Raw genomic sequence first — 11,824 nt, 5'->3', positions numbered from 1 at the left:
GGCAGCTTGTCAGCGAGTGGCCAATTGAGGTTTACACCTTGAAAATAACATGGAACAGTTGATGATAGTGTTGTACCGTAATAAAACTAGCACCAACACAGCGCAATGACAACGAGGAAGAGGGTCCACCCGCTTCCCTCAGTAAGACGCTGTTCAGCATTGGCCCCAAGACCTAAGCAGACCTGGCACTGTGAGATTCAGTGTCTCTGTGAGACCGCTGTACAAGGTGCACGTGGAGAAACAAGTTGAAAAACAGTCGAATTTAGAGATCCAACTGCTGGAACAGAAGGTGGGGGAGGGGCCCACAGGTGGAGGATTTTACTTGTTTGAAAAACATTTAAAAAAAAAAAAGTCAACTACTGCACTGCATTTGTACTTGCAGGAAATAAAGACGACGCCATAAACAGAAAGGCATATTGTCTTTGACTCTTTTGCGGAAGTGATGGGTCAACCAGATACGATGGTTACGTATTGTGTCTCTCTGGTGGTTGGGATGGTTATCAGGATCGTCCGCTGGTTGTAGGTCACTGCTCTCCTCTAACTGTGTGACAACGTTGTGGAGAATCACACGTTCCCTTTCTGGGGCGACCCCGAGCCTTACGAAGGCACTGGAACCGGGCCTTGAGCATTCCAAATGGTCGCCTCTAACCCTTGTGGCTCGTGTCCTGCAGTGAGTTAGAGCTCCGGGCTCAGGATCAGGGTAAGAGGTACCACTGAGCTCTCTTACGATAATACGAGGATGCAGCTTAAATTCTCAGTTGCAATGTTGCCGAGGATGTGGACTGCATCACATCTGATCTCCTCAGGGAAGACTTCCACATTCACATCATCTCCTTCGTTGACTGAAGGAGCTGCGATGGGAACACGAGTGCTCTGTGTGTGAAACATATCAAATGAACTGATTAGTGCTTCAAGTCTCAAAGCTTCGTACTAAATGAATGCGTTATCGCTTCAACTGACACGGCTATTCCGTGGAATTCTTCCTTTGGTGAGTAATAAAGTAAGTCCCAACACTGAATGTAACGTAGTTCGTATTTGATTTGATTTGATCAGTCTGGTACACATCGCTCCAGGGTGTAGATGGCGTTCCAATGTAAAAGCTCTTTGGATCATCTTTTGTCACCAGAAATTGTCAAAAAGCCAAAAACTTAAAGTTGGGTATGCCAATCCATTTATTTTCAAACTGTGACAAAAAGAACTCTCTAAATAAAACACAGCACCTTTGCCCTGCCTTATGGCTAGAAGTTTTCATTTTTGGTTTCCTGTATGCTGCCCTTTTGGAATAAGTACTGTATGGGGCCTTGAAGAGGGATGTTTTTCTTATCTTGCTCAACCTCCACCTTTTTCTTCCTTATTTCAGCATATGAAATGCACATCATGCAGATCACGATGCGATAGTTAGGAGATGGACTACAGACTGGACCATAAAGCAACTAATGTCAGATTATTATGTTCTTTATAAAAATTAAAAAAAAGTTGCCACTGAACTTAAAATGTAACAACTTCCATCAAATGTAAAAACGTGCAAATGATTCACTCATCATTCTTACATTATAGGCAGATTATTTACATTATGAGTTACAACAGGGTGTTACTGAGAGTTGTGTCAGAATCAGGGAGCGTTTTAATTAACCATCAATCCACAGTCCAGAGCTTTCTCGCAGGAATAATGTCATAATAAACACTCCAGTTTGAAATGACCATTTTTATTTGAGAAGAACCATCTGCTTCATGGCTATGGTTCCTTTTACAAAGTAAGAAAATAGATCGCAAGAGTATCCCACCTCCCCATGTGTGTACCCGTAACAGTGTTTCAAATGACTGAGCCACAGCATGAGAATGGGTCCTTAACCAAAGCTATTTCAACTCTGGACTGGACTCTGGACCGTAAACCAGCATCTGAAATGTGTCCAAAACCGCTCCATCCAGTGAAGCAACCCATCATCACACATCTTAGTCCACATTGTGGATCATATAGTCCTGGTTAGTCCTTCCTCCTCTATACACAACATACAGTGCATCCGGAAAGTATTCACGGCGCTTCACTTTTTCCACATTTTGTTATGTTACACCCTTATTCCAAAATGGATTAAATTAATTTTTTTCCTCAAAATTCTACACACAACACCCCATAATGACAATGTGAAAAAAGTTTTTTTGAAATTTTTGCAAATTTATTAAAAATAAAAAACTAAGAAATCACATGTACATAAGTATTCACAGCCTTTGCCATGAAGCTCAAAATTGAGCTCAGGTGCATCCTGTTTCCACTGATCATCCTTGAGATGTTTCTGCAGCTTAATTGGAGTCCACCTGTGGTAAATTCAGTTGATTGGACATGATTTGGAAAGGCACACACCTGTCTATATAAGGTCCCACAGTTGACAGTGCATGTCAGAGCACAAACCAAGCATGAAGTCAAAGGAATTGTCTGTAGACCTCCGAGACAGGATTGTCTCGAGGCACAAATCTGGGGAAGGTTACAGAAAAATTTCTGCTGCTTTGAAGGTCCCAATGAGCACAGTGGCCTCCATCATCCGTAAGTGGAAGAAGTTCGGAACCACCAGGACTCTTCCTAGAGCTGGCCGGCCATCTAAACTGAGTAATCGGGGGAGAAGGGCCTTAGTCAGGGAGGTGACCAAGAACCCGATGGTCACTCTGTCAGAGCTCCAGAGTTCCTCTGTGGAGAGAGGAGAACCTTCCAGAAGGACAACCATCTCTGCAGCAATCCACCAATCAGGCCTGTATGGTAGAGTGGCCAGACGGAAGCTACTCCTTAGTAAAAGGCACATAGCAGCCCGCCTGGAGTTTGCCAAAAGGCACCTGAAGGACTCTCAGACCATGAGAAACAAAATTCTCTGGTCTGATGAGACAAAGATTGAACTCTTTGGTGTGAATGCCAGGCGTCACGTTTGGAGGAAACCAGGCACCGCTCATCACCAGGCCAATACCATCCCTACAGTGAAGCATGGTGGTGGCAGCATCATGCTGTGGGGATGTTTTTCAGCGGCAGGAACTGGGAGACTAGTCAGGATAGAGGGAAAGATGAATGCAGCAAAGTACAGAGACATCCTGGATGAAAACCTGCTCCAGAGCGCTCTTGACCTCAGACTGGGGCGACGGTTTATCTTTCAGCAGGACAACGACCCTAAGCACACAGCCAAGATATCAAAGGAAGTGGCTTCAGGACAACTCTGTGAATGTCCTTGAGTGGCCCAGCCAGAGCCCAGACTTGAATCCGATTGAACATCTCTGGAGAGATCTGAAAATGGCTGTGCACCGACGCTTCCCATCCAACCTGATGGAGCTTGAGAGGTGCTGCAAAGAGGAATGGGTGAAACTGCCCAAAGATAGGTGTGCCAAGCTTGTGGCATCATATTCAAAAAGACTTGAGGCTGTAATTGCTGCCAAAGGTGCATCAACAAAGTATTGAGCAAAGGCTGTGAATACTTATGTACATGTGATTTCTCAGGTTTTTTATTTTTAATAAATTTGCAAAAATCTCAACTTTTTTCATGTTGTCATTATGGGGTGTTGTGTGTAGAATTTTGAGGAAAAAAATGAATTTAATCCATTTTGGTATAAGGCTGCAACATAACAAAATGTGGAAAAAGTGAAGCGCTGTGAATACTTTCCAGATGCACTGTAGATTCAACGCGTGTCAGGTGCTGGATCCAACTTGTAACGTAACACTGTAGAAAGCCTTAGTTAACGTTCCTGGATTGTCTGGTGAAGTGATGACTCTCCCCATAGCTCTTTTTTGATCACATAAATTACAGTTATATTTACATGTATATAAATAAAGTTTAACTTCTAGATTAAAAAAAATCAGCATTTGATACAACTATAGTAGCAATATTGATAAATTAAGGGCATCGGTATGCTTCAAACAAAGTGCTTGTTGGATCATTTAACACGGTCTGAAAAACCGTCCCCTGAACCATTTCATTAGAGTGCTGCAGCGGTGACGTATTTCTGTAGGCCGGAAGTTAGCATCGCCCTGGTTCCCTCCACTAAAAGCCAATGGGATTACTCCATGGGATTTTTGGATTATTGCAGAAAATAAGCTCTGTGGCAAAACAAAAGTTTATGATACTCGCACGTTTTGTTCAGCGAGATAATCTTCACTAATGAACACCACTTTTATGATTTTTGAAGCGTAAATGGAATCGCCAGAAGTAAAAAGCTAACGTTAGGCTATAAAGGAACTCCACCACGGTTGCATTACTTCAACGTCACCACCACGTTTTTGAACACCATCCTGCCAGCCGTCAGACCACAGCTGGACCTCCACCAGTTTGCCTGTAGGGCAAATGACGGACAGAGGATGTTATGGCACGTCTCCTTCACTCCCTCCTCTGCCATGCTGTCGCTACTCAATGACAGTGACTCTGTTACAGCTTATCAAACTCTTAAATTTCGCTTCACACAACGTCGCACTGATTACTACCTGGTGGACAATGTATGTTTCTGTGTTTCTCCCTCTATAAACGCAGCCGGACTCCTCTTTGTACGAACAAGTTCATTTTAAGCATACCGAAGCCTTTTTCTAGTGTCCGTCTTTCAACAGGTTTTTTTTTGGGTGTATTGACTGTTTTAGTTTACATTGAGGTCAAAGATTGTGCCTTTAACAGAACCATTATTTCATTTTTTCTCAGTGGCCTTCAGGCAGCAGCAAAAAAATACTGACTTGATCAAACACGTCAAAGCCTCAACCCTTGTCTGAATAAAAAAAAAAAAGCTTCAGTCATATTGCACCTCTGCCCGTTTCCAAACCCTTTTGGCTTGTGACCCTTAATAGCCAAGCAATGCCTACCCACATCCCTTGTCGCGGTTCAACCACAGACTATTTGGTTCTCAGACCTTCTTCAGTTTTGGTTATTGAGGAGGTCAAATTATTGTAGAGGAAAAAGCAAACCCTGGAGAAATGATTTTATGCAGCAAAAATGTTTTTCCTCTTCTTCCCTTTCTTGTGAATCATTTTGCGACCCCTGGGGGGGGGGTCCTCACTACTGACCTTTGCTGTCCATCCAATCCTTCTATTTGGCTTTTCCAGCGAGAGGATAAAGTGCTTCTTATTGGTCAGCTTGATTGAACCACTTGACACGTTTTTTTTTTTTCTCTCCAAAGGATTCCCTTGAGAACCAACAGACATGAAATCTGTTGTGACCACCTGACATCTAACAAATGATCCTGTGACACATACCTATTTGTTGTCTGAACAACATTAGACTGCTAAAAATACTTCTTTTCAACACTTGGACTGACTGGGAATCCTGCAGCGTGTCCCTCCAGCTCAGCTCTTCCAGTCCCAGGGGACGCAGAGGTCCCCATCCTGCATGACTGAGTAAAAGTGAGAAACACAGATGTGGAGGCCCTGCATGAGGGGGGAGCGCTGCTCCACCAGTCTTTCGCAGCACAGGATCATCTGGGTGGAGCTGACACTGGGCTCCTTGGATAGACTCATAAGAGACAGATTCTGGAGACACAGCTTCACCAAAGCCTCCTCCTTCGTCTGCAGCCTAGACACACACAAAGAAGTACAAGCTTTGCTCATAATCTAAAACTTCTATACATACAATCGGCGGTCTGAGTATGCAGATGCATTCCACACATGCACACCAGCAAACAAGACGGTGGACCCATCTTGACCCTCGTGGCCACGCAGATGTGGCAACCATTCATTTGTCATCTATTTGTCTCTCCTGCCGGGCTGCTGACAGCGCTGTCACACTGGACGGGAGTAGAGGCGGTTGTACCAGCATCTGGTTCAAAAGTAGTTTAGCCGACTTCATTGACAGCCGGCGCCAGAGTACAATGAAAAAAGTGCAGTGATTCAACTGACAAAATGCGAGTCGACTCGAATCGTCGACTTTTAGAGGACATCCCTAGCATGAAGTATGTTTGACTCACTGGTTTTTGCGTTGGGTGCGCTGTCTGGCCTCTGGGGCGTGGCTCTGGAGGAAGACCTGCAGCTTGGGAGGGTCACAGTTGGTCGGGATAATGAAGTGCCCCATCTCATGAAGACTGGGGTTAGAGCGGTCACTGTGATTGACACAAACGACAAATGATGCCTTACTTAATGAAAGTACACAGCAGCGTGTCATGTGCTTGAGGCTTTCAGATGGTAACATGACAGCGTACTTCTCCAACAACATGGTGAGCCCCTGCAGGCTCCTGGGGTGGAGGCGAAGGCGCCGGGACATCAGGCTCTTGTGGAAGGTGTTGAGGGCGCTGTAGTGCTCAGCGATGGGCTGGACCGGTCCCAGCCTCTCCATGTGGATCACTTGAGTCCCACCCAGGAGGAGGCTGATCCTCTCCTTCAGCCAGTCTGTCTGCTGCTGCAGGCTCCGATAGCTGGGCAGCTGCTCAAACAGCTGGAGACAGAGGAGGCAGGAGGAGGAGGGGTCAGAAAACAAAAGAGGAACACAGAGAACATGTGGCAGCAGGAGCACTGCAGCTGCATTACTTTGGTCCACTGATGATGAACGTCCATGGTTCCCAGCATGACGTGTCCAGAGGCGTTCATCCCTGACTGGTCAGCAAACACAACCGTGTGTCCTGGAGGGAAGGTAGAGGAGCAGAGTCAACGTATGTCTGTTTTGGCCTTGGGCAGAAAAGCTTAATAAGTGAAAACAGTTGTAGAAAGCAGTCCATGGATCAGAGGGGAGCTGTGCAAAATCTGGGAAAATGACTCAAGTGATACCCCCGGAGTTAATTCTGTTGGTGTTGAAGAACACAAGTTTGAATCAGAAAGCCTGCCTTAAGGTGTGGTCACATTAAACACTCTTATTTCACGTCTCCTGAGGTGGCACGCAAATTGATGTGGTCCACTATCATTAACAATGTCTCAATTCCCTTATTTGTGTTGGGAGGAGCGAGGAGGCTTCCCAGAGGAAGCCTGAAGGAGGACACACAAGGCCAGCTCCTTGGAAATGTGTATGACAGAAACTGCAGTTCTGTTTTGTCATGTGGGATGACATAGAGGAGCGAGGTAGTGAATATTCATCCAAACCGGTGCCAATGTGACCACATCTTTGCAGACCTACAAAACACAGCCGATTTAGTGAATCATGACACTATGCAGGAGCTGGGGTCCCCAGGAGAACCACTACTGTAAATCTCACGCTGCGATCAGACAGACTGAGATTAGAGATTTGGATTACTGTTAGCTGTGAATGCAGACAGCTGTCCTGTCCTGTGAGACTCTTTACCTTGCAGGTTGATCAGGGCCTCGGGGTTCTGTTGAGACAGTCGACTCAGACTCTGAAGCTGACAGCACCTGTGGGCCACTCCCCAGCTGCGCTGCCACCTGCGCCACACAACTGACGTCATTATTGCGGTAATATGTACGCAGCCACTTACTGGTTCACGCACAGCCTTGAATTACAGCTCAACAGTCCCGGTCCCCATTAGAACAATTCAGTATACTTTTGCTACTACCTTTACTATTCTGTAATATAAAATCATGCTCTGCAGTGACTTACAATGTAGAGCAACAGGTTTCAGAGTTCTGACTGCCCCAAACTAGGCGGACATAAGTAGTTATTCTCTCCACTGACAAACCTGGTAAGCTGCTGATGACTTTGCCAAGAGCAAGGCTCATCAGATTGTTCAGAGAGATGAGTCGACACATTCAGGTAGACTACAGTGGGGTTAGCACACCCACAGCACTCACCCAGTGTCAGGGGAAACAGTAGAGTTGGGTATACCTGATATCAACAAGATCAAATTTGTGACACAGTTCTTTCTTCAGTCTGTTCAGCTCTTCTCTCCGGGGAAGGCTAGCACTGTGCTTCTTCGTCGCCTCCGGCTCGCTGTTTCTCAGCCACAAGCTGACAAAAGAAAAGGCAACATGAAACCACTCTGAGATGACTATTAGATAATGCATTCTATAAAACTATAATCAGTATCTTTCATGGTGACAAATGACAAAAGAATTATCACTAACTGCAGTTCCAGTCTATGCAGCTCACTGTTTTGGTTCACTCTCTGTGATCAGCAGGCAGAAAAACTTACTGTACACTACCTGCTCAGTTCCAAACAGACACAGACACAGCTGAGCTGAGACACAGCCCCTGCCACACTAAACCATGAATTGGCCTTTAGAGACTAGCTGCTGAACATAGCGGAGCATTTAGCAGCTAAAGAGCTAGATATTTCCTGCAGGAGGTGGTAGAGACCAAAAACAGAGCTAAAAGAGAAGGAATATTTGACTGAAATATCCCTCTCTGCTTGACTTCGTCTTTAAAAGGAGTAGTTCAGTATCAAGAGAAACACGCTCATTCACCATTATATCCGAGAGTGAGACGAGAAGATGGATATCAACCTCATGCCTAGCTTAGCATAAAAACTGGAAGCAGGGGCAAACAGTTAGCCTGGCTCTGTCCAATGTTTGAGGTTTTAGAGAGTACTTATGAGCTTGACTGTTTCTTATAATTTATATTTCGGTCTGTACCAAAAAAGTAGTTTGATACCCAGCTCTACATTACGTACTCTGTAATTGTAATTGTGAGTTGTGATACAGAGCTGAGGTCCAGCGATACTAACCTGAGTGTAGGCTCCACTTTCCTGGCCTGCTGCAGCTCCTGCTCAGGGTCTCTGAAGCCAGTGAAGGTGTAGTAGCTCTTATCCCATTTGATAGGTCTGTAGAAAGCCCCCCCTGCCTGAAGTGGACTTTTAGATGTCTCTGCACTTGCTTTCAGTCCCTTCATATGCTCCATGGGCAGGCTGCAGGACTTTAAGACGTTCATCACTGTGCTCAAGACATCGTTTGTGTGCAGGGTGAAACTCACCGACCGGAACCCTGTAAACCAGGCGGGAGGTTTTAGATTTCTGAAGACAGAAATATTATGAGCAATGTTCATGGAGACTGTACCCGAGGTGAGGAGGTCTGGCTGCACATCACTGCTGTCCTTGGTGTCCCTGACATAAAAGGTGAGCTTCATTGGCTGAACTGAGCTTGAGCCGGGCTTCTGCAGGTTGTCCAGATAGCCATTTAGCCTCTTTAATGAATTCTCATTCACTTCCTGTAGAACACAACATTAAATGTTACTTCACTGTGGTGAAGCCGCCTCTTCCACATTTAGGGCTGTGTTCTGACCAGCAGTAGCCGTCCAACAAGATGCTTCAACTGACTGTGTGTGTGGTCCTGTTGCTACACACACAGACACACAGCATAACTGATAGTCTGAACAGAACCTTAAAACGCCTCGTGTCAGTATATACCATAGACTGTATATAAAGATGGCCGACACATCTCCACTTCCTCCCACTGTACAAAAATGAAGCCAAAATATCCCAGATATGGCTGCACAGTAGTGATTGGTGAGTGGTCCCGCCCATACACCCACTTGACCCAATCGCAAGCACACCACAGTCAATCTCAGCTGTCAATCATGACATCTCACCCCGTTTTAATAGCATCAAATAACAAATTAAAACCAAACTTATCGGAAAAATGAACACTTGAACAAGCATCAGCGTGATGAGAACTACCTAAAATGACATGAACCATCTTTGGGAGAAATGTATTTGACGTGTACTTTGATTTTTTAGTTTGGCCCATGTCCCATCCACTAACATGGAGGGGGCGGGGCTTATGACATGTACTGCTGTCAGCCACCAGGGGGCGAAAGAGACGTTTTGGCTTCAGTTTCAGGGAGCTGTCATGTCGTCCATCTTTATATACAGTCTATGGTACATACCAATATATTTATTTAATAAATAAGAAACTGGCGGGGTTACATTTCACTGTGCTTCTGCCTTATATGAAGACGTGACAAATAAACTTGATTGATTGATTGGGTTTATGAATTGCTAAACAATTTATCACACATAAGAGACCTACCCGTTCCCTGGGATATTGACCAAAGAAGTCAGGATGGACTGCAAAATAGAATGGCCTCAGTGCATTGACAGCATCTGCCCCCGAGAGAGCTCTCTGCTGGACTAAATATGTGGCCACATGTTTCCTCTCCAGCCTACAGAGAAAAAAAGATATGGAAGTGAACTATTTTTATAGATCTATTCCATCTTGTGTAGAAAAGACAGGGGTGAAGTATTAGTGGTATTTGTACAGTCAGTGGTAGTGGGGGGGGGGGTATTGTCACACTTGGTGTCTAACTAGCACTCTAACCATACCAAACCACTAAAACCATTTGTTTACTCTATAAAACCTCTATTGTGCAGTTGCCAACAGTTTCCAACCTGAAGAGTTTCAGTTTATAAAAGTCACAGATGGAAAATCTGAAAATCCTCACACTGGAGAAACTGTACACAACACATTGTTGTAAGCTACTGTTCATCAACCTTCCTTTATTGTAAAATCCATCAACCATATTTTATTATTAGAGATGACGGTGAATACAGGGCTTTCAGTGGTGCTAGCAGAACTGCCTCCAGCTCAATGCACACAAGACAGGGGAGCTGGTGGTGGATCACCTCGGGACAAAGTATCCCTCGATCACACCAGCGAACATCCAGGGAGTGGACATAGAGGTTGTTCTACAAACACCAGTGTGTTGTAGCAAACTGGACTGACAACATGGATGCCTGTGATGACTCTATCTGCTGAGGCCACTGCTATCTGCAGACACAAGCCACTTTACATCTCCCTAATTCTATTCCCTCAAGTTCAATTTTTGTATTTAATTTTAACACTTTGCAGTTACTATATATGTACTGAGTACACTGTACCTTTCATTTTTAAGGTTACTCATCTTCACTGTGCATCTGTTGTATGGTGAAATCATGTCACTGAGTCATCTGATTAGTTATTTTGTGAAAAGAATGGACAACACTTACAACACTAACTTACAACGACAGCCAATGCCATGCACGCCAGTCCTATCATGCCACATCTCGAAGCAGTGTTTACCTGGCGGTGTATCGCAGGAGGGAGCTGACAGACATTGCTGATGCTGCTTGTCGACAGATGAGCACTGAATCATGTCTTCTGCGGCCAGTCCATCAGCACTCCTGATATCAAAGTACATGACTTTACCAAAAGTGTCACCCAGCGTCCTTCATCAGCAGCAGCTACCAGTACAGCTTTCGGCAGTATTCATTCATTCAGCCAGGGGGAAATAACTCACTTCGCACTTTGCTACTATGGCCTTCAATGATAGCAAATGATAAACACACCTTCATAACTTAATATCCAAGGATTAAGCAGCTTAGGCTGCTTTGTATTTAGCTGCTGCGTTAGCTAACGTTAGCTAACTTTAACGCTACTATAAGAGTTGCATTTAGTTAGCCCTTTGGATGACGCACCACAAGTTCTTCAAAACAAACATCAAATTAGGGCAAAATAACCAAAGTAGTGCTAGTCAAACAAAAAAAAAAACAAGCTGGTATCAATTAGCGGATAAGTTAAGGTTAGTGCTTCAGCGTTGTTTGTTATGTGACTTCTAACGTTGCTCAATGACAGCTAACTATTCTAGCTAGCACGTACAGCATTAGCATTATGGGAATTTTGGTTGTCAGCTGTTACTAACAGCTAAGCTAGCTATTAGGAGCTCAAAATAAGTTACAAGTAAGGGTGGTTGTCAAAGTGACTGCTGGCAACAAACAGCGAGGTAAGTCTCTGCCCTCACCGTGGGACCGCTCGGTTAGCTGGTTCTGTTATTCCTATTCCTTCCTCTGTGTCTTACTCTGAGTCACCAGCCGTGGGGACTACCATTCCGCCACCAGCTGGACTGGAGTATGGGTCGTACAGCGATACCACTTCCAGACTAAACTTCAGATGCTCTTCATCAGTTACAAGAAATGCTCTCTTTTTTTTTAATGATTTTACAAGAGCCACAAGAATATGTGACAACAA

The 11,824-nt window shown here is 44.7% G+C and overlaps 1 protein-coding gene across 1 annotated transcript; it reads right to left on the bottom strand.

Annotated features, from left to right (window-relative positions):
* Positions 1–5,296: 5,296 nt before the first annotated feature.
* Positions 5,297–10,914, bottom strand: tcaim (T cell activation inhibitor, mitochondrial). Its single transcript, XM_070912568.1, has 10 exons — positions 10,880–10,914; positions 9,851–9,983; positions 8,879–9,029; positions 8,551–8,806; positions 7,713–7,835; positions 7,215–7,312; positions 6,470–6,561; positions 6,145–6,377; positions 5,914–6,045; positions 5,297–5,522 (listed from the first exon to the last, which is right to left on the bottom strand). Exons 1-10 carry the CDS (start codon positions 10,912–10,914, stop codon positions 5,297–5,299), a joined length of 1,479 nt encoding a protein of 492 aa, XP_070768669.1.
* Positions 10,915–11,824: the final 910 nt, after the last annotated feature.

The sequence above is a fragment of the Enoplosus armatus genome, chromosome 9 (genome assembly GCF_043641665.1).
Source record: "Enoplosus armatus isolate fEnoArm2 chromosome 9, fEnoArm2.hap1, whole genome shotgun sequence".
Lineage (NCBI taxonomy): Eukaryota > Metazoa > Chordata > Actinopteri > Centrarchiformes > Enoplosidae > Enoplosus > Enoplosus armatus.
This window is presented reverse-complemented; position numbering and strand designations above follow the sequence as displayed.